The 22,000-nt window shown below is 37.0% G+C and overlaps 1 protein-coding gene across 3 annotated transcripts in view; it reads left to right on the top strand.

Moving 5' to 3' along the window:
• LAMA4 (laminin subunit alpha 4) overlaps window positions 1–22,000 on the top strand; it is a 153,046-nt gene that overhangs the window by 123,332 nt on the left and 7,714 nt on the right. For all 3 annotated transcript variants that reach the window (XM_078054852.1, XM_078054850.1, XM_078054851.1), the window contains 11 exons: window positions 4,097–4,228; window positions 5,344–5,486; window positions 7,241–7,379; window positions 8,076–8,213; window positions 9,854–9,987; window positions 11,070–11,234; window positions 12,611–12,764; window positions 17,918–18,105; window positions 19,309–19,498; window positions 20,274–20,429; window positions 21,715–21,874. In XM_078054852.1, the coding sequence (XP_077910978.1) occupies window positions 4,097–4,228; window positions 5,344–5,486; window positions 7,241–7,379; window positions 8,076–8,213; window positions 9,854–9,987; window positions 11,070–11,234; window positions 12,611–12,764; window positions 17,918–18,105; window positions 19,309–19,498; window positions 20,274–20,429; window positions 21,715–21,874 (1,699 nt within the window). The remainder of the gene's footprint in view (window positions 1–4,096; window positions 4,229–5,343; window positions 5,487–7,240; window positions 7,380–8,075; window positions 8,214–9,853; window positions 9,988–11,069; window positions 11,235–12,610; window positions 12,765–17,917; window positions 18,106–19,308; window positions 19,499–20,273; window positions 20,430–21,714; window positions 21,875–22,000) is intronic.

A 22,000-nucleotide genomic window follows, 5' to 3' on the forward strand; every position in this document is an offset into this window, starting at 1 on the left:
ATAATAATAATCCATATTTTATTATAGAGATAATATTCAAAACTAGGAATAAGAGACAATTTGTATAAAGATAAAATATTGAATAAAAATAAATACAACTTTAAAATAAAGATGAAATAAAATAAAATTATTTTCTATTTGTTAATGTTATAAATATTAATAGCAGTGTTAGTAAGAACAATGTAATTAAATATGCCTATGTTTTTTGGAAGTCTCATTAACTCTTTGAGATACGGTGACTCAAAAGTCTTATCCTAAGTCCAATTGATTTCAATACTAAGTTTTATTGACTGTCAAAACTGAACAAAGTACCTCAAAAATAAACATGTAAGATGTGTATCATTGGCTATGCTGACTAAATCATGATACCATTTTTCAGTCTCTTTCACTAATTGACAAAAGTTGTCTTTGAATTTGGCTGGTACGTTTCCATCTTTTCTGATGTCAGTTCTTACTAGCTAATCAGATGTTGCATCATTTTATAAACTTTAGCAAAAGAACTCAAGACCATTGAAATCTTTATTTAAAATATTTTTAAACAGGTTAGAAATTTTTTTCTAAAATTATTTTAATAGTGCAGATGAGAGTTTTTATAGATAGTATACATTGTTTTCATCAATGAATTCATTTAACAATAGAAAATTTTACAAATATGTTTTTTAAAAACCATCTCTCCAGAGTACAACTTTCTTCAAGAAAGTTACTTTCTCTTCAGTAATCTGTTGCATTCCTATACACTAATAATGAAGCAACACAAAGAGAAATTAAGAAAAAAATCTCATTTGTAATTGCACCAAAAATAATAAAATATCTAGAAATAAACTTAACTAAAGAGGTGAAAGGTCTGTACTCTGAAAACTATAAAACACTGATGAAAGAAATTAAATAGGAAGACATTCCATGCTCATGGATTAGAAGAATAAATATTGTTAAAAGTCTATACTACTCAAAGCAGTCTACAGATTTAATGGAATCCCTGTCAAAATGCCAACAGCATTTTTCATAAAACTAAAAAAAAATCCTAAAATTTGTATGGAACCAGAAAAGACCCTGAATAGCCAAAGCAATCTTGAAAAAGAAAAACAAAACCAGAGGTCTCATAATTACAGTGCAAGTTATATTACAAAGCAGTAGTAATCAAAACAGTATGGTGCTGGCACAAAAATAGACACATAGATCAATGGAATGGAATGGAAAACCCAGAAATAAACTCACAACTCTATGGTCAATTAATCTTCAACAAAGGATAAATGAATACACAATGAGGAAAAGACAGTCTCTTCAACAAATGGTGGTGGGAAAACTAGACAGCTACATGCAAAAGAATGAAACTGGACCACATTCTTACACCATACACAAAATAAACTCAAAATGGGTTAAAGACCTAAATGTGAGACCTGAAACCATAAAAATTCTAGAAGAGAGCACAGGCAGTAATGTCTCTGACACTGGCCTTAGCAACATTTTTCTAGATGTGTCTCCTGAGGCAAGGGAAAAAAGCAAAAATAAGCTATTGGGACTACATCAAAATAAAAAGCTTTTGCATGGTGAAGGAAACAAGCAACAAAACTCAAAGGCAGCCTATGGGATGGGAGAAAATATTTGCAAATGACATATCTGATAAAGGGTTAGTATCCAAAATATATAAAGAACTGATACAACTCAACACCCAAAAAAACAAATAATCCAATTTAAAAATGGGCAGAAGACATGAACAGACATTTCTCCAAAGAAGACATCCAGATGGCCAACAGACACATGAAAAGATCTCAATCTCACTCATCATCAGGGAAATGCAAATCAAAACTACAATGAGAAGAAAGAAAAACTACAATGAGGTATCACCTCACACATGTCAGAATGGCTGAAGTAAAAAACACAAGAAACAGGTGTTGGTAAAGAAGTGAAAAAAAAAGGGACCCTCTTGCACTGTTGGTGGGAATGCAAACTGATGCAGCCACTGTGGAAAACAGTATGGAGGTTCCTCAAAAAATTAAGAATAGAACTACCCTTTGATCCAGGTATCACTACTGGGCATTTACCCAAAAAATACAGAAATGCTAATTCAAAGGGATACAAGCACCCCTATGTTTATAGCAGCATTATCTATAATAGCCAAATTATGGAAGCAGCCCAGGTGTCCATTGATAGGTGCATGGATAAAGAAGATGTAGTTTATATATACAATGGAATATTATTCAACCTTAAAAAAGAATGAAATCTTGGGCACCTGGGTGGCTCAGTTGGTTAAGCGACTGCCTTCGGCTCAGGTCGTGATCCTGGAGTCGCAGGATTGAGTCCCGCATCGGGCTCCCTGCTCAGTGGGGAGTCTGCTTCTCCCTCTGACCCTCCCCCCTCTCATGCTCTCTCTATCTCATTCTCTCTCATTCAAATAAATAAATAAAATCTTTAAAAAAAAAAAGAATGAAATCTTGCCATTTGCGATGACATGGATGGAGCTAGAGAATATAATGTTAAGCGATATAAGTCAGTCAGAGAAAGACAAATACCATATGATTTCACTCACAAGTGGAATTTAAGGAACAAAACAAACAAGCAAAGGGGAAAGAAAAGAGAGAGAGAGAGAGACAAACCAAGAAACAGACTCTTAACTATAGAGAACAAACTGATGGTTACCAAAGGGGAAGTGGGTGGGGGGATGCGGGATGGGGATTAAGGCATGCACCTGTTGTGATGAGCACCAGCTGATGTATGGAAGTGTTGAATCACTATATTGTATACCTGAAACTAATATAATACTGCTTGTTAACTCTACTGGAATTAAAATAAAAAATAAATAACAAAAATTTTAAAGAGTTACTTTTTCATGAATTGTTATAATAATACCCCTCCCTTGAAATGAGAGATCAAGTTTTTTTTTTTAAATAACCAGTAAGTTTCATAGTACTGAAAGACATTTGTCATGACAAATGAAGGTCAACAAATTTATAATTACTATTTTATAAAGAAAATGTGTAACCCTCTTTAAACTTGACAGCATTTTTAGTCATTTGCAAGAAGTAATTTGCAAACGTCAGTGTCTCAAAAATATTTTCACATCATTGCATCTCAAAAGAAAATCATTATAAATATTCTATTATTTAAGTCTTCTCACATGTAAGTCTGTGTAACCAGACACACATAAACTGCAATAAACCGCAATAGGGCTAAAAGCAAAGAAATGGGTGAGGGCCCATTGCCACCCTTCAAGTGTGAAACTGTGCTCTCAAAGCCTCAGATACCATGTGAAGCCCATGAAAATCTGTCCAAAGGACAAAATGAAGGCCCAGCTCAGTCCATGTATTAAATACTAAAAGTTAATTTTTTTTCTCTATTTTAGAGTTTTAAAAATTAGTATAAATGGAAGTTGAAATATTTTCTTTCTTTCCCCTAATATATTATTTTCCATTTCTCAGGAGAATACAGACTCCACTCAAGAGATCACTTTCTGATAAATAGGAACCTTGCCACAATACCTTATTTTTCAAATCCATTCAGTTCTTCTGTCTGCAAACTATCTTCCAAAACAAGCAAGCCTGACCAGTAAAATACCTGAGTGTTACAGAATGATTTTGTTCTCGAACATCATATGGTCCAAGTGCATAATCATTTCATGTTTATTTACATACATCCAGTGTTTCCAAATAATGTTCTTTTTCTTATATCTATATTTGCTGATAATTTTTTCAGATTCTTCTCAGCAAACCTTGGAATTATTTTTCAGTATTGCTAGTTTTCCTCTTAAAATGAAATGCACTCACATCTGTTAGCCTGTTATAATTTTCAGATGTTTTCAAGATTTTTAAAAGGTCAATAAGGTAAACTTAAAATTTCATTAATTCATCAGGTAAATAAGAAACAGAAGATAGTTGTTTTAAATTGTGTATGAATATTAACACTTCGGAATATTAATGTGAGACCTAACTGCTGATAAGAATGGAGTTGTGATTTTAATTTTATAATAAAAATTTCATGAGACTTCCTTAGCCTTCAGTTTCAATAATAAAGAATACAGTGTTATTCTCGAATTCAGCTAAATCTGCACTTTCATAATAGCAGATGTTTGTATCTCATAACTTCTTCTTTCTTTCCACAGAGTATGTTTTTCAGCTTGGAAATGCGCGATGGTTACCTACATGTGTTCTATGACTTTGGATTTAGCAATGGCCCTGTGCATCTTGAGGACACATCAAAGAGAGCTCAAATTAATGATGCAAAATACCATGAGGTATAAATCATTGCAATTTGTGTGGTTTGTTTGTTTTGTTTTATTTGTACTTAGACCTATTGATCTAATCAGATGGTCAAATGACATAGGTGGGAAAGTAATTAAACTGAACACCTGTACTTCTAAAATCCAACTGAAGGACCCCATCTACTCAACTCCAGGATAACATTTGCTTTGAAAGAATGAATGTTTTTGTCATATTGATGTTTTCTAATAAAAGAGTCACTGAAAGATTCATTTTAATTGCTTCATTGACCAAAAGACTCCTGCTCGATGTCTTGATTACAACAGCATTCCATAGAATTCTTTTATACATCTGTTGAAAATGCCGGAGTGTGGACACACAGACATTTTTAAATGTATCCTTTGAGCACTACTAAATGTAAAAAGAGTTGATAGTAAGCAAATAGAGAACTTCCTTGTAAACCATTTATCCAGAACTTAGAAAATACTAGCACAGATTTCCTTATAAAGAGAGCCCACAAGGAATGCTCTTTAACTGTGAAACAGTTGTACAGCATACTGATAATATACTTCATCTATTTTCATTAACAACTACTTTGAATCTACAATTGAGTAAAATGTATAAAATGCATATCTTTTAAGTTGAAACAAAATGCAGACAGTAGGAGGCTATATTTCTCTTTCAGTTCAAATTTCATGGCCTCCATGAGGATGGTCTACAATAGAAGAATATTTTAACTATATTGCTGACTAGCATTTTGGCAGAATCATTAAAGCTTTTCACTGTGTCGCTAAAGCAATGACACCTGGTAACATGCAGTCTGGGTCCAAAAGTTCCCTGTTTATAGTTTTTTCCTGAATCCCCTCAAAGGGACAAAGGAAAACAACTGGTCTCCTGACAAAAATATTTTTCGATCTAGCTCCTTCTACATATGGAAATCCTTCTCCAGAAAATGTGAGCTTCTGGTTGTTTAAGTACGAGTGTTCATGTCTATAAGAAAGGCATATCTTATTCCCCATTTTGTGAACAAACAAGCAGAAGAACATGGGGGCCCAGCTGTTATAACCAGAATAATTAAACTATATAGTCATATTCAAAAAGTTGATTATTAAACAATGATCAAGACTTAACTCTATCTTATGTCTCTTAGATCTCAATCATTTACCACAACGATAAGAAAATGATTTTGGTGGCTGACAGACGACATGTCAAGAGCACGGACAATGAAAAGATGAAGATACCTTTTACAGACATATACATTGGAGGGGCTCCCACAGAAATTTTACAGTCCAGGTAAGCTGTTTTTGTTAAGTAGCTGTTGTTCCTAATGAGGTACTGGGCTGAGTATTCAACATCCAGGAGAGGTCTAGTAAAAGTTTAAGGCACTCCCACTTGCTGCTTCTAGGCATGCACACAGGCACATGCACACACACTCATGTACCCTCGTGACCTCCTTAAATTAGCATCTTCTAGATGAGATCTACAGGTTTCTTTAATTATTGTATTAATCTTAGAACATAGTCTAAGTCTAATGTGATATTTCTTATCTGCAAGAGGAAAGACAGAGCATGTGTATTGTGTGAAAATGAAACATCGTGTCCCTTTACTTTTATTTCAGTCTTAATTTAAGCTTCTTTGAACTCTCAAATAGTATCTGAGGTTACAAACATTTTTAAGCTTATCCAAGGGGTTGTGAATTATGTATCATTACAGTTTTATTCTCATGTATTTAAAAATTTAACTATCTCTTATTACAATCAAGTCATAGCATCGGACACCCTTGAAACTGAGAGGCAACTTTAGGATATTCCAGCCTGGTCATTCTCAACCCTGGTTCTCTTTAGAATAACCTGGAGAACTTTTATAAACACCATTGCCCATAACCACTCTCCAGAAATTCTAATTGGCCTGGGATGAGGCCCCAACCTCAAACTCCTTTTCCAAATTAGATACCCTCTTAGCTCCTTCAACAACTCCACATGGGACTTTTAACTGTTATGGTTGTCATTCTATACCCCCAAACTGTTAGTTAGCATGGTCCTCTAGGTGTGATCTTTTTTTTTAATTTTTTTTTAATTTTTTATTGTTATGTTAATCACCATACATTACATCATTCGTTTTTGATGTAGTGTTCCATGATTCATTGTTTGTGCATAACACCCAGTGGGTATTAAAGAGGGCACGTTCTGCATAGGTGTGATCTTAATGGAACAGAATATAGTGGGACTGTTACTCCTTAGTTTGGCCAGTGTTCATTTAAAATACATTGAAACCATTGTAATTTGATCAAAACTAACTTCATAGTCATGCAATATTTGATAATATGCTCTTGGTGCCTCTTGTATACTAGGCATAATGATAGGTACTGGGATTACAATACTAATCAAAACGGCATCCCTGATTTCAAAGATAAAAGATTTCTTACTTTCCTATTAATCCAAAAGCTCAACATTCACTAGAACATTCCTCTAGCCTTAGTTGATTATAGTGTGTTGCAAAAAAGCCAAGAAGATGAGTTCATGACTTTAATCCAATTCACTTGGGAATGGATTAGTGGAAGACTGAAGACCTGGATTCAAATCCTAACTTACCACTTGTGACATTTAAAAAAAAAAAAAACAAATAAAGAGATTTTGATGTGTCTTAGTTTCATTTTATAGGTTAAAACATGTGAAGTTGCCAAGAGTTGACCATTTTTGACCTAAAATACATCAGTTCTGTATGGTTCAACCTATTAATCATCTGTAAAAGGGAAATAATAGCCTTTCCTTTTATATCACAGAATTTTTATAAACATGAAACGAGCTAATGTAAGTTAAAGTATCTTGAAAACTATAAAGAAGTAAACAAATTGGCTTGATGCAGAATAAAGCTGTTCTGTAGGCAAAGATTAGACATTACTGTGTGCTTATGAAAGAAGGCATGAGAATATGAATAATTACAAAGCTACTAAACATGACTATAAATAAAATCAAATTTCATATCCCACATATGCAGGGTAACATCATCATCGTCATCGTATCACTGAAGACTAATTTTTTTTCTAGGACCCTCAGAGCGCACCTTCCCTTAGATGTCAACTTCAGAGGATGCATGAAGGGTTTCCAGTTCCAAAAGAAAGATTTCAATTTATTAGAGCAGACAGAAACCCTGGGAGTTGGTTATGGATGCCCAGAAGACTCTCTTGTAAGTACCAGTCAATCAAAAGCACTTTAATAAATAGACACACACACACAAATAAATAGACATAAAACTTACCATTCTCAAAAGCTGGAAAAGCTTTTTTCAGCTTCTCTGTGAGCTTAAGTATACCTTGGACTCCTTTCTGCCACCAGAAAAAAGGAGAAACACTGGGGCGCCTGGGTGGCTCAGTCGTTAAGCGTCTGCCTTTGGCTCGGGTCATGATCCCAGGGTCCTGGGATCGAGCCCTGCATCGGGCTCCCTGCTCCATGGGAGGCCTGCTTCTCCTTCTCCCTCTGCCTGCCCCTCCCCCTGCTTGTGCTCGCTCTCTCTGTCAAAAAAATGAATAAAATCTTTAAAAAAAAAAAAAGGAGCAACATTAAGCTAAAAAGGCGTGTGGGGCTTCCTCTGTGACTTGTCCATTTGCTTCAGTTTTCAGTGAGTGGGGCTTCAAAAGCCCAGAGAGGCAGTGCGGGCATCTTTACTCACTCAAGTGGAGGAAGTGGAGAAGCTAAAACCCCATCAGCTAGAGGCACACAGACGGACCTATTACCATGCCTGAATTTCAGTATAAACGGGAAGTTAAAACATAAACTATTAATATAGAAACCAGTAGACAAGGGCTTTGGTGTGTGAGAAATTGACATTTTAAGCATTTGACAATTATCACAAACACTATATTCACTTTTTTTTGCCACGCAGATATCTCGCAGAGCATATTTCAATGGGCAGAGTTTCATTGCTTCAGTTCAGAAAATATCTTTCTTCGATGGCTTCGAAGGAGGTTTTAATTTCCGAACATTACAGCCAAATGGGTTACTATTCTATTATGCTTCAGGAGTAAGTATTTCTTTTTCCCTATGGGAACTTTTTTGTAGTAATTGTTTTGTCTATTAAATATACTGTTTAAGCACGTTAAAAGTGATTTTCTATTCAGATTAATTTTGATTCACATGAGCACACACAGAATGCCTCATTTCAGACACTTTATAATTACGTATATTGCATATCAGGAGTTCTGAACCTAGGATTCATAGACCCACCCCTCAGGAGTTCATGGAGAAAATTCAGTGTGTCTGTGGACCTAGGTCAGAAAAAATTAAGATTTTTTTTTTAATTTTATTTTTCTCAAACTAAAATTTAGCATTTTCTTCGATTACAAATGTCAGCAACAAACCACAGTAATATTTGCAGAACCTGTTACTTTATCATTAATAAAAACCACAGGTATTTTTCATTTCAAATAGTAGTTGCCACAGATATCTCAAAATATCATTTTTGCTCATTGCTACTTTTAAATTACAGTAGTTATTAGATCTGTTGAGAGATCTTACAATTTAACACTTTGATAAAGAAGTACATATATTACTATATCACAGATTTATTGTTTTAATATTTTGAAACTGTATCTCAATATAATTGGTTTCCCTTGTATTCCTAGATATTTTGTTTGATGCATTTTAAAATGTTACTTTTGAAGGGGCCGTGTATATCACCAAACTGCCAAAGGAGTGCATAGCACAAAAAATGTTAAGAACCTCTGTGTACATATACAAATACATATGCGATTTTTTTGTAAAATAATAAAAGGAACATATTTCTCTGTTCTTGGACTGGTTATAGAACACTTGAACTCACCTTCTGAAGATATATTATTTCAAAAACAAAATAAGATATCCAGAGGTTTGGTGACCCCAAGACCCAACCGATTTATCTCTGAAAAGGTCATCACCAATATATACACTGATAGAGCAGGTCATAAAATAAAATGTAAAAGCAGCTCTTACTTTTCATACTTATTACCTTGTATCTGTCACATTTATATTGAATTGAATTTAAATCAGTAGCAACTGTGAGAATTTATCCAAAGCACTTTGTAGGACCTCCACCATCAAACCTGCCTCAGATTACCATGGTTAGTTAAATAACACTTTTTGTCCACAAAAAAAGTAATTATGTTGAGGTCAGTGCCCCTATAAGGGAAGAGAAGCAAGATTATCAATTTGCCAATATTTTAAACAATCAATAAGCAAATTCAGAAAAAGAACTGTTAACTTGTGCTCTTTTTCTATTTCTCTTCCGCCTCTATAGATGAAAAGTAAAACACCTAAAAAGCCAAACTGGCAAATTAACCCTTGCCTGGTCATCTACCTACATCCCCAAGGAGATTCGAGTATCGCCTTTCCCAGAGGGGAGACTGAAGACAGAATAGCAATGCCCGAGTTAGGGAAGGCGTTAGCCCTGGGACAACTCTCAGCATGACAAAATCACCAGAAATCTTCAGTTCTCCATTGAAATGTTCCTAATTTTGTCGACGACACCAATATAAGCAATATTCTGTCGTTGTTGTTTTCATAGAAATCATTTCACAGGCAAACTTCCCACACACTGGGTGTTCCTTTAAGCAATACCATGAAGTAAACATGTCCATCTTTTGGATCCTTGGCCTTCCAACTTAAAACCCTGTGCTTGAATTTCAGTCGGATGTGTTCTCCATCTCATTGGATAACGGCACTGTGGTCATGGATGTCAAGGGAATCAAAGTGCGGTCGGCCGATAAGCAGTACAACGACGGGCTGTCCCACTTCGTCATTACCTCTGTCACACCCGCAAGGTACAGCTTCTCACTTTATATTCTTCCCACCAGATGCCTTTATTCATAGGGCATGATTCTGCTAAATGACCACTATGAATAATAGACTATTGCTTTTCCAGTGCTTAAAAAAAATGGTAGAGAGAACAACCTTCATTCTTTTAAAAAGAAGTTGCTATTAATTTTCAAGAGATAAATCACTATATAATTACTTAACAGGAATATAAAGGGTTTTTTCCAATAAACCCACAGGCTACAAACCTTCTTGAGGGAAGTGCCTACACATAGTACTTACTGAATGGAGTGCAGGGTTTTGCACATAGAAGGAGATCCTCAAACATTGGTTTCATTTCGATTTTTAATTAAGCAACTGAGAACTCTACATTTATGGCCATATTTTAAAAGCTCTAGCTTTATTTTTTAAATACGTAATACTGAATTTCTTTCTCATAAGAAGAAAGATTTCTGGAATAAGAAATAAATTTCTGTTGTAGGCAGCCGCTATTCTATGTCCACTTTTGTGGAGCCCTCCTATTACAAAAAAACACATTAATCAGCCTTTCTAGACTCCATTTCCAATTACGCTCAAACCCAGTCCATATGCTTGACAATGAAAAAAGGCTCCCCAAATGTGATTAAATAATCACCATGAGTTACGTTCTGCTTTTTCCACAAAAAAAAAAAAAAAAAAAAAAAAAATGCTGGTAATTAATCATCTGAGCTTCTTGTTTTTAGGGGTTTGGAGAGTCTTTTCTGCATATAAAAATATTCACCTGGGGCACCTGGGTGGCTCAGATGGTTAAGCATCTGCCTTCGGCTCAGGTCATGGACCCAGGGCCCCTACACAGTGGGGAGCCTGCTTCTCCCTCTCCTTCTGCTGCTCCCCCCACTTGTGCTCTCTCGCTCTCTCTATCAAATAAATAAAATCTTAAAAAAAATATTCACCTATTTTATCCCGGACCTCCTGAGGAGTCCGGCAAATTGTTATCTTTTCACTAGCCAGAATGTTCTATGTCAATTCCATGAGAAAACCTGCAACCTAGAATGGAACTCCAGGTAAAAGATTAGCAGTGTGGTGTGTAAAGAAGCTTTTTCCTTTGCAGATATGAACTGATAGTAGACAAGAGCAGACTTGGGAGTAAGAACCCTACAAAAGGGAAAGTGGAACAGACACAAGCCGGTGAAAGGAAGTTTTACTTCGGTGGCTCACCCATCAGTGCCCAGTATGCTAATTTCACTGGCTGTATAAGTAATGCCTACTTTACCAGGTAGGATATTTTTATTATTCATAAGTCTGCATGATTGATAAAAAAAAAAAAAATCAAGTCAATAATGAAAATGTTTACATTATTAAAACTGAGAACTGTGAAATTTAAGAGAAGCAATAGAGGGTAGTAATTAAAGCTTGCATGTGCTTGAGCAACTGACATACTTAGATTTGTGTGTAGGTTTCATGCCTTTAAATTTCTGTATGCTCTCCATGAGAGACGATAGACTCTGAAAAACAAACTGAGGGTTCTAGAGGGGAGCGGGGTGGGAGGATGGGTTAGCCTCGTGATGGGTATTAAAGAGGGCACGTTCTGCATGGAGCACTGGGTGTTATACGCAAACAATGAATCATGGAACACTACATCAAAAACTAATGATGTAATATATGGTGATTAACATAACAATAAAAATTAAAAAAAAAAAAACCATCTACTCCCTGCATCATCCAAGCCTTGCTGCAGAGACTGGACCATCCTTCAAGACTTCTCCATGGAGACTTACTTTAAGGATCCCATTTTCTTTTCCTCCTGTCTAGCCCCCCTTCTGGAAATATACCATACACCCTGGCCATCAGACAAACCTCTACATGCCTTAATGCAACTGTCTCATTCCAATTCTGCCTCAAAGAACTCCTGGGCTGGGCATTCCCCAAACTGGGGGCTGGACTTTTGCGAGCACATGAAAGACCCAGAACAGTCCTAACTTCAGAGGTTCACCTGGACTTACCCCCAAATAATCTGTTATTCAAATAAGGCAGTTAATAAATAAATAAATAAAAATTTCTGTATGCCCTTGGCTAAGTCAACCTTCGTTTCTTCTCTGCCAAAATGCAGATAATAATAATGCCTACCTCCTTGTTATGACGATTTAATGAGATAATGTGCATAAAGTACCTGGCATACAGCAAGCTATAAATATTAGATGCAATTATATCTGTACTTATTAATGGTGTAACACAGAGTAACATACCCAAATCCTTGTTAGAGGTTTAAGAAATTCTTCTTGATGCATCACTTTAAACAAAGCCATTAATCTAGGTCCTTAACAAAGACAGTAAATGCTCCCTGAGTACAAGAGCAAGCAAGGGAGAAACTTAATACATATCGAGTAACACCAAGGCGGTACCAATCATCCAGAGTGTGGTGAGGGAAAAGATGTTCGTCTGTCAGAATGGGCTGCTGCCAGGCAAAATTATCCATGAATTGTTAAATGGTCGTGTAAAAGGTTCTCCTTAAGATAGTGGTTGATAGATACAGACCCATCACACACACACACACACACAATTTTAATTGGCAAATTCTTCCACTTCTGTAGTTTTCATCATGTAATTCTGAACAACATTTTAAGGGTTTTTTTTTTCCCCTCTGCTACATAGGTTGGATAGAGATGTGGAGGTCGAAGATTTCCAGCGATATTTGGAAAAGGTCCACACTTCTCTTTATGAGTGTCCTATTGAGTCTTCGCCTTTGTTCCTCCTCTACAAAAAAAGGAAGAATTCCTCAAAGCCTAAAACAAGTCAGAATAAAAAGGTAAATGATAATCCTGTGCCAGATTCTCAACTGCCCTCGCATTCCACGCACACATCTAGACACTGATGCTTCATAAAATTCACTCCAGTTTGCAACTGTGTGTACATATGAAAGGTGGGATTCTTCTAGTATCTGATATTGTTGTTTATCAGTTTGGAGTATCAATCTTTATTCCCAAAGAAACAGTTTGAGTCAGCTTTTATTCCATACTGCCCAGTGCTTTTCATGACAATGGTTGAAATTGCTCCATACTCAACCATTTGTATATATAATATGTATTATTTAGTACTGTAATTCTCAGTATCATTTGCTTTTGTGTAACGATCTCGGGCTTCTGTCACAGGCCTGGAAATTATTAAAGTTTCTGATCTCATCCTGTTTTCCCCTCCTTCCTTGACCTTCACTTCAACCACTCATATGCACGGCTGATCCGTGGCATCAACTAGAGCTGCTCCACCAACAAAATCTTGAGTTCTTAAACTGCATTCCCTGACTACTGTTTTTTTCTCATTCATTTACCTCCATTAGCGGCCTTCATTACAGATGAAACTTTCAATTCCTTCCCACTCTTTCAGGCTAATCCTCCCCACCCATCCTCCTGGTCCAATTTTAACAAGGCACTGAGATGCCGCTCCTCCAACCCTGATCCAGGCCACCGCCGTCTCCCACCTGGGCCCTGGCAGAGGCTCCCAACGGGCCTCTCGGCTTCCACCAGCTTCTCTGACACTCTGTCCCCTAGGCAACAGCCACATGCTTATACATAGGTCACATTGTGGTACTCCCCTGCTCAAAGCGTACCCCTCACACTGCACTCAGAAGAAAAGCTCCAGTCCCTACGATGTCATAAGAGGCTCTATATTATCCGGGCCCCTTTCCCTCACTCACTCTTCTGCCCACAATAGCACGAGCCATGTGCACTGCTGCCCTAAGATCTTTCTTTCTGCCTGGACCACTCCTCCCCCAAACATCTGCAGGAATGGCTCTTCCTTCCAGGATTGCCCAGCCTTCGAGTGTTCCGTGAGGTCTCCCTTAACCCCCTAATTAATACCACAGCGGCCTCCTGCCCCCCCCCCAGTACTACCCATCTCCTTTGCCTTTCCTAGTTGTTCTCTTTTCCATAGCACTTTTCACATTTTAATTTACTATAGACTGTATTTCTTATGTTTGGCATTTACTCTCTATTTCCTCTGCTAGAATTCAAACTCCCTTTTTTTTATTTGCTCACTGATGTGTCCTAAGAGCCTAGAACAATGCACATAATAGGTGTTTAATACGTATTTAGCTATCTGCATCATAGGGTTGTTATAGAGATTAAATGAGTTGATGCATGAAGTGCCCTACAAGCCTGGCATAGAGCAGAACATTCAATGAATATTAGCTGTTAGATCTCTGTAGAACCTTGTGAATGTTTCTGGTGGATCAGTTCCTAAAAGTAGAATTGCTTGGCTTGAGGGAATGTGCATTGTCAATATCGAGGCAATACTAATTTACACTCCTGTGAACAGCATTTGAAAGAACCTATTGTCCCTCACAATTGCTAACACTGGATATGATCAAATTTTTATAATTTTGCCAATCTAATGGACAGATATGGCATCTCATTGTGGTTTTAATCTGCATTTCCTTGAATGCTAATGTGGCTGAGCATCTTTTAGAGGAAAAACTGATTTCCCTCCAAGGCTGGCTTCTGACCCACCAGCAAGAAGAAAGCATCTCCACCAGCTTCTCGCTTATGATAGTTTTTCACTGGCCATTATATCTTGAGTGCTTCCCTATATATTTCAGTTTATGGGGACCACTTTTTAGGACCCCCTTGCAACTCCTCCTTTGTTCACACATGATTTGTCAATGTAATAGAATAGTTTTTTTTTTTTATGTATAATCTAAAATTAGTAATTTTTCAGGATCCTCTCCTGAATTTCACATGGAAGACTTTAAGTGATTCAGTCAGAAAGATAATGTCCTATGACTTTTATTAAGGCTTTTACTAGAGGATAATATAAAGGATTTTTCAGAGGAGACTATAAAATTCTGATGAGACCTTACCATCACCTTCTCATATTGATGCTAAAAGGTTTATCCTGAAATTTTTCAGCTGGAACTTGAGCATGGGTCAGTGGATCATATGCAGCAGGTTAATATCATAGACTGATGAGGAAGATCATCCTATGGCACACACTTTGCCCCTTTAAATGAATGCAGTTTTCTATTTGAAGCTGTTTATCAAATGTAGTTTCCTAACAAATATTCATACTCTCAAGGTTGCCATCAACAGCCCTTGGAACTATTAACATAAACTTTTCAGTATTATAGGAAACCTCTTAGCCTTTCCTGTAAAAAGCCTTAAAAATTCAACTTCATAATAACAGATACACAGTCACTGTAGATTTCACTTATATTTCTTGGTAATTAGAATGTCAAGTGTTTGCTAATCTTCTCTCATATTTACCCTTGTATCAATAGCTTAAATAGCTACCCAGAAAAATGTGTGGCCACTGGTGTAAATTTTTATCAAGGCCGATTCATAGCAATTTGGGCTTATAATAATTTATTTTCATAGTAACTTCCTAATATTTCATTTTATGTGTATATTTTAATTTATTTAACCATTAATAGACTTTCAGTGCTTTCCAGTTTTCTCCCTTCATGGGTGAAGATCATTATACATTAGTCTTTGATTGCATTGCTGAATAAATCTTTACAAACTATTCTTAGAGATAAACTTACTGGGTCAGGGCAAACTACCTTCCAAAAAAGGAACTCTGATTTCTACTCCCCGCATGAGTACATAATACCTGTCTTACCACCTATGTTCTAGCCTGGAAATTTTTCATAATTTTTATGTTTTTAAATTTAATTGGGGACATAGTGTCTCATGTGGTGTTTCATGTGATAATGAAGATTTTATATATTATAATAGACATCATTCTGGGGTATCCAGCCAACCACTCCCTTTTTTGAGAATTGATTCCCTACACACAGGGCAAGCCCAGTATTTTAGGTATGTGACCTCATCTACCTGGATATAGATGTTTGGACCAGGGTAGATCATGTGAACTAAGCTGGGCTATCAGATTCCCTTCCTTAGAAACTTAGAACCCAGAGACACTAGTCTAGGCTGGTCATTGAATGGAAAACATGTAAGCCTAAGTGCTCTATGTTAATCATGTACAGAGAAAGAAACCTGCTATGTAGAAAGAGAAAAAGGCAGAAAGCTGTCTTGAAGAGAAAGAAAAATGAAAGCAGTCTGAGAAAAACAAAGCTGAGATACCAGAAACATTTGGAAAAGGAGTGCCTCGATTCTTCCTAGCTTTGCAATTCCTGATTCTTGCCCCTGGTAGAACCCCGCTATACTGTACTATCTTCCCTTGGATTGTGTAAGATACTCCCATATCCTTATAACGTATTGCCCTCTTTTGCTTAAGTAGCTCAACTAGTTTGGCTGTTATGTGAAACAAAAGAATCTTACTGCATTGAAACAGACCCCCAGAGGGTGCCTGGGTGGCTCAGTCGGTTAAGCCTCTGCCTTCAGCTCAGGTCATGATCTCAGAGTCCTGGGATCAAGTCCTGCTTTGAGCTCCCTGCTCAGCGGGGAGCATGCTTCCCTCTCTCCCTCTACCCCTCCCTCTGCTTGTGCTCACTGTCTCTCTCTCAAATAAATAAATCTTAAAAAAAAGAAAGAAAGAAAAACAAAGAAACAGACCCTCAGAGAAAAAAAATACACTGGTAAAGTCAGAGTCTCGTAGGGTTCAGAATCCCACATATACAGCTATTCTAGGATAGTAAACTGAGTCTCTGTGTTATATGGTAGTGAAGTAATTAAATTATAACTTTTATTATTATTATTATTATTATTATTATTATTATTATTCAGAGCATATATCCACAGAGGATTTAGAGTGGTTGCCACATATAAATATACCAGAGTTTATTACTTTCTGCAGCACACAAGAGGCATGTCCTAGTCTATGGATTCCCACACAGAAGCAGAGAAAGGCAGGGCTGGTCACGGAGACCTCGTACGTAGTCCAGCAGCCCCCAGCTTTGCTGAGCCCTGCAGTTGATTCACAGTTGCTCTCTTCCCATAGCAAAGTGGATGCACTGACTGAGAAACAGTGAGATCCTCTCCATAGCAATGGAAAGAAAGAGGAGCCGCCAGAGTTGGGGACTGTCCCTAACTCCCTACCAATCTGTCACCCCCACCCTCCTGAAAAACAAAACCCCATCCTCCAGCAAGTCATCAAAGGTCATTTCTGTCTGGCAACAGCCTGTCTTCCAGTTTGCTATTTACTTGCCTGTTTTTCCAAATCAATTTTCAATTCCTTAAAAAAAAGAAACTCACCTTTCACTCACCTTTCTCTTCCCCATCACACACTGCCCGTGGAGGGCATGCAGAAATACTCATTTCCTTCCACGTCATTTTTACCTAGTAGGTATTCAATAAATATTTGCTTGGATAAATGAATACAACGATGGGATGATCAGATTTATTTGCATTTACTTTAATTTTGCTTCAAAAATTAAGACTAAATAACCATGAAATATTAGCCTATAGTCTCACAGCTCTTAATTTTAAAATCAGCAGTGCAATTTTAGGAGCACAAGGTAACTGTTCTATATCCTGTCACATAAAAGTTTACTACTTATCACCAAAAATATTCTTAAATATTTTGAAGGTGTTATTACTAAGTATGTTAGTAACAGCCTATATAAATAATAATGGTGTGTTAAAGAAATATTGTTGTCTATGATATGAGGGTTTTATTGATTGATTCCACAGGGTTATTTTATTGTCAATATTTCCATTTGTCACCATTGGCTAAGATGTGCATTTAATTTAAATGATAGAACAGTTATCCCTGTGGCTTCAGGTTAGCTCTGCTCTACTATCACAGACTAGAATTTTGGATTTGTTAACATACTGTGTTTTCATTTGTTTGTTTGTTTGTTTGTTTAATACTACAGCTCCTGCTGTCATCTGCTTAAGGAAAGAGAGGGGCCTAATATTTCATGAATGGAAAATGCACAAATAATATACGCTTTCAGTATTATTTTATTTTTATTTTTATTAATGATAAAGAAATCACAAAGGAACGCTTGCTACTAGTATATCAGTTTTATCCCTTAATATGATTTATTTCCTATTCTTACAGGGAGAGAAAAGTAAAGATGCACCTTCGGGGGATCCTGCCAGCCTAAAGTTCCCAGAGAGGAATGTTCCAAGGGATTCTTACTGCCACCTTTCCAACAGTCCTAGAGCAATAGAGCACGCCTATCAGTATGGAGGGACAGCCAACAGCCGCCAAGAGTTTGAACACTTAAAAGGAGATTTTGGTGAAAAGTAAAGTAACACACTATCCTTCCAGAAACTTTAGGCCATGGCTGGACTTAATTTGCCACATGCCATCTTTTTCCTGTGATCTTTCCTTTCTGTGCCGCTTAATCCTATTATTTTATCACCAAAATAAATGTTAAATAGTATACGATTCTTACTTTCCAATATATTACGTTCTCTGTGACTTTCTTCCCAAAAGTAAGATGCATAAAACAGCAGTCTCCTAGGAGTTTGCTGTATTTTTATCAAAAAGGAAAGGCAATCAAAGAAAGGAACATGGGGCACATTTCAAATGAGTCATCATCTAACCTTGATATTACCTTCCTTCCCCCCATATAAATTGCTTTCGAATTGAAAATGGGGGTGCCTCTGAACCGCTGGAAGGTTAGTAAGGACACTAAAAACACAAAAACCACTTGTATCTCAGCTAGCCCTCAAGCTATCCGTAAAACCCAGCACCTCTTCCCAGTATTCTGCAAATCTCCAGGTTACTTAGCACTTTGAAGATTTCTTTTTCTAGTGTTAGCACCCAAATATTCTTATATAGGTCTTATATCTCTTTCAAACACCCGTAGAGTCAGTAAGTGACCTCTACTGCTTTCTAATTTGCTATTTGCCAACAGGCAGTATCAGTATTTTGTATTCACTGGGAAGAATTTAGAGTTAAATCAAACTAGAAATTAGCCTAATAAATGTATCTTATCTATATGGCCTGGAGCTAAATGCCTAGAAGGTGTTGTTTAATTCCTACACATTCTGATGGCTATTTTTGGCCTGTGATATCTACTGATTAATTTTTCCTGGGAAAGACAAATTGAACCTGTATTTTAGATAGCACACAAATCATATTGTTTCTATGCAAACTTCTATATGCACATTAATTACGGACTAGTATTTTGTCCACATGAACAAACTCAGTGCAACCATATTTTCAAAGCAAGACACGTTATGATCCTTAAGTGAAACAATGCTTCCTTAAATGTGGAATGTAGCCCTGCTCTATAAAGAAGTAGGGAAAGATTTACATTTTTGAGTTAGTCATGCTTTCCCAATATTCATGAATAATACTAAGGTATAATGAGAAGTAATGCTGCTTGGGATTCGATAGAATGGCTACTCATTCTTCCTTACACTATGTTGCTGTGGGAAACTAGAGATAGCCCTCAGTCTCATTTTACGGATAGTAAGCTTTTTCTTTTCCTTTACCAGATCTCAGTTCTCCATTCGTCTGAAAACTCGTTCCTCCCATGGGATGATTTTCTATGTCTCAGATCAAGAAGAGAATGACTTCATGACTCTATTCTTAGCCCACGGCCGCTTGGTTTTCATGTTTAATGTTGGCCACAAGAAACTGAAGATTAGAAGCCAAGAGAAATACAATGATGGATTGTGGCATGATGTGAGTTGAAGGCAGAGAAGAGTATTACCAGCAAATAGTCACAATTGTCAAATGGACTGACATTAATGCCCACTATTGGTCTCTCTAGAAACACCCATTTTAAAATTCTGTTGCCATATGCTCAGAGTTCATTTTTGAGAAAATTTTTTTAATTCCTTATAAAAATCTTGAAGCATATTATTTAAAAAGAGATACAGGCTGCATGTAATTTTTTTTAGTGTAATTATTTTCACCAAAGGGCCAATGGCAAACGTAACCTGAAGTTTAATTTCTAACAATTTTTCACTTGTTTTCCCACTGCCTGTGAGTTTCTAAATTTCAACAACAATTGCTGGGTGTCTTTTATAGACTAAGCCATGGAAGATACAAAGTGAAGAAAAAATCTGTTAGGAAGCTAGGATACCACAGGGAGAATATCTAAATATTGAAGCAAATCAGTGTTACATAATGGAAAGAGTAAGAAACATAAGATGCATTAATCACCATAAATTTAGGAAAGGGAGAAACCAAGTGCGCTGGCCAGCTGCCAAGAACTTCATTGAGAACTCTACTAAATACATGTAAGCTGTATCCAGAAATTAAGCCTGTAGCTTTAAATCAAGCTTTAAAGGAAAAAACAATCTCTTGACCTTCAGAGAAAGGATCAGTTTTTTTAAAGAACTTCTGCAGATTTTCCACAGTACTGCAATAGCAAAGTTTGGAGAAGAGGCACCTGAGCCTTCCCCCGAATCTTGGGATGCACTTGACATGGGCTGTTGTCCTTCTCTCCATCCAGGTGATATTTATTCGGGAAAAGAGCAGTGGCCGACTGATCATTGATGGCCTTCGAGTCCTAGAAGAGAGTCTTCCTCCTAGTGGAGCTGCCTGGAACATCAAGGGTCCTATTTATTTGGGAGGTGTGGCTCCTGGAAGGGCCGTGAAAAATGTCCAGGTAAGCCAGGCATGACCAGGTCGAGCCACTGGCTTTTAGAGCCAGAAAACTATTTAATCCAGGACCTCGCTATACCATCAGCAAACTGGCAAGAATAGAACTGTAGTTTCGCTGGATATAGGCTATCAAAGTGAGTATTGCCCCAGGGGATGTCTGTCTGCCCTCTGGCGTTACAAAGTCAGAAGGGATCGTTGGATTCTAAGGTAGAGATGAGATGAAACAGTTTCAGAGGTCTAAACTGTCATGAGAAGTTATGTCTCAAGGAGATGCTTATTTGTTCAGCAAGTGCACATGATTTTAGTGTAAAAAATACAAAAAAAATAGAAGAAAGAATGTCATTCCATTATATATCATTGAGTGACAAAAAACTCTGGGGCCATTCTGTAGACTATGATTTCATTTTTGTTTCCTACATACACACACACACACACACACACACACACACACACGATTTGTAAATGTGCAAGGAAGTGTGGTTACCCCTGGGGGGAGGGGAGAAGCGGGGGTTATAGTAAAAAGCATGTTATTTTTGTACTTTAAAAGTTAATAATATTGCACCTTTACAAAAATATTTAGCAATAAAGGGAATGCATCAAAGGACTAAATCTTTCTTAACATAAATATAGATTTGACTTCAGCACAAAAGAACTGATGCATTTCTAAGATTCCCTAATATATGTGGATAAAGCCAAAAAAGGGGGGAGTGCATGTTATAATGAGATTTTAGGCAAGTAGCCCCAATTTCATGACAACTCCTTTAAAAGAAAGGTTTCCAAAGCAGTGTGAAATCAGTTGTCTGAAGAGGCCCGAGTTTCACATCCTGAGGTATGATAAATGTTCGACCACAAGATCAGTTAATGGAGCCAGAAATGCAAGCTTTCTGCTGTTTATTTAACCATGGTAGATTTAACGGTTAAGAACTTCGCTAGCCCTCATCAGCATTAGGTGATTTGGGGGCCTGCTGTCATTCTTGAAGGAAAACAAACAAGGATAGTTCTAATATTTAATTTCAAAACCATAGCTGCAACTTATTTGTCATAGTGTATGTAAAAATGTTCATAGCTAATTACTGCAGGCTGACATTATCAAATACAAAATCCCAGCTTCAAAGAACTCATTAAAGCAGCAACTACCTGGAAAACAACTGACCCTTCAGCAGCTAGATAAATAAGACAGGGGACTGCGTCGTTTCTCTCAGGACTCGAATCCCTTCGTTTTGTTTCCCTTTGGTGCGCACCCGTGCATGTTGAGAAAATGGATTTTAAGAAATGTCTTCTTCCCTCAGATCAACTCGGTCTACAGTTTCAGTGGCTGTCTCGGCAATCTTCAGCTCAACGGGGCGTCCATCACCTCTGCTTCTCAGACATTCAGCGTGACCCCTTGTTTTGAAGGTCCGATGGAAACAGGGACCTACTTTTCAACAGAAGGAGGATACGTGGTTCTAGGTAACAGTGACTTCTGCACAAAACATGAATCATGAAATAAATACTTCTTTCCTGGGGGTGGCTGACAGGGAAATTGGGCTGAGAGTTAAAACGTCAGAATGCCAAACTCACTCAGCCCTAGAAAAT

Source organism: Halichoerus grypus, chromosome 9 (genome assembly GCF_964656455.1).
Source record: "Halichoerus grypus chromosome 9, mHalGry1.hap1.1, whole genome shotgun sequence".
Classification (NCBI taxonomy): domain Eukaryota; kingdom Metazoa; phylum Chordata; class Mammalia; order Carnivora; family Phocidae; genus Halichoerus; species Halichoerus grypus.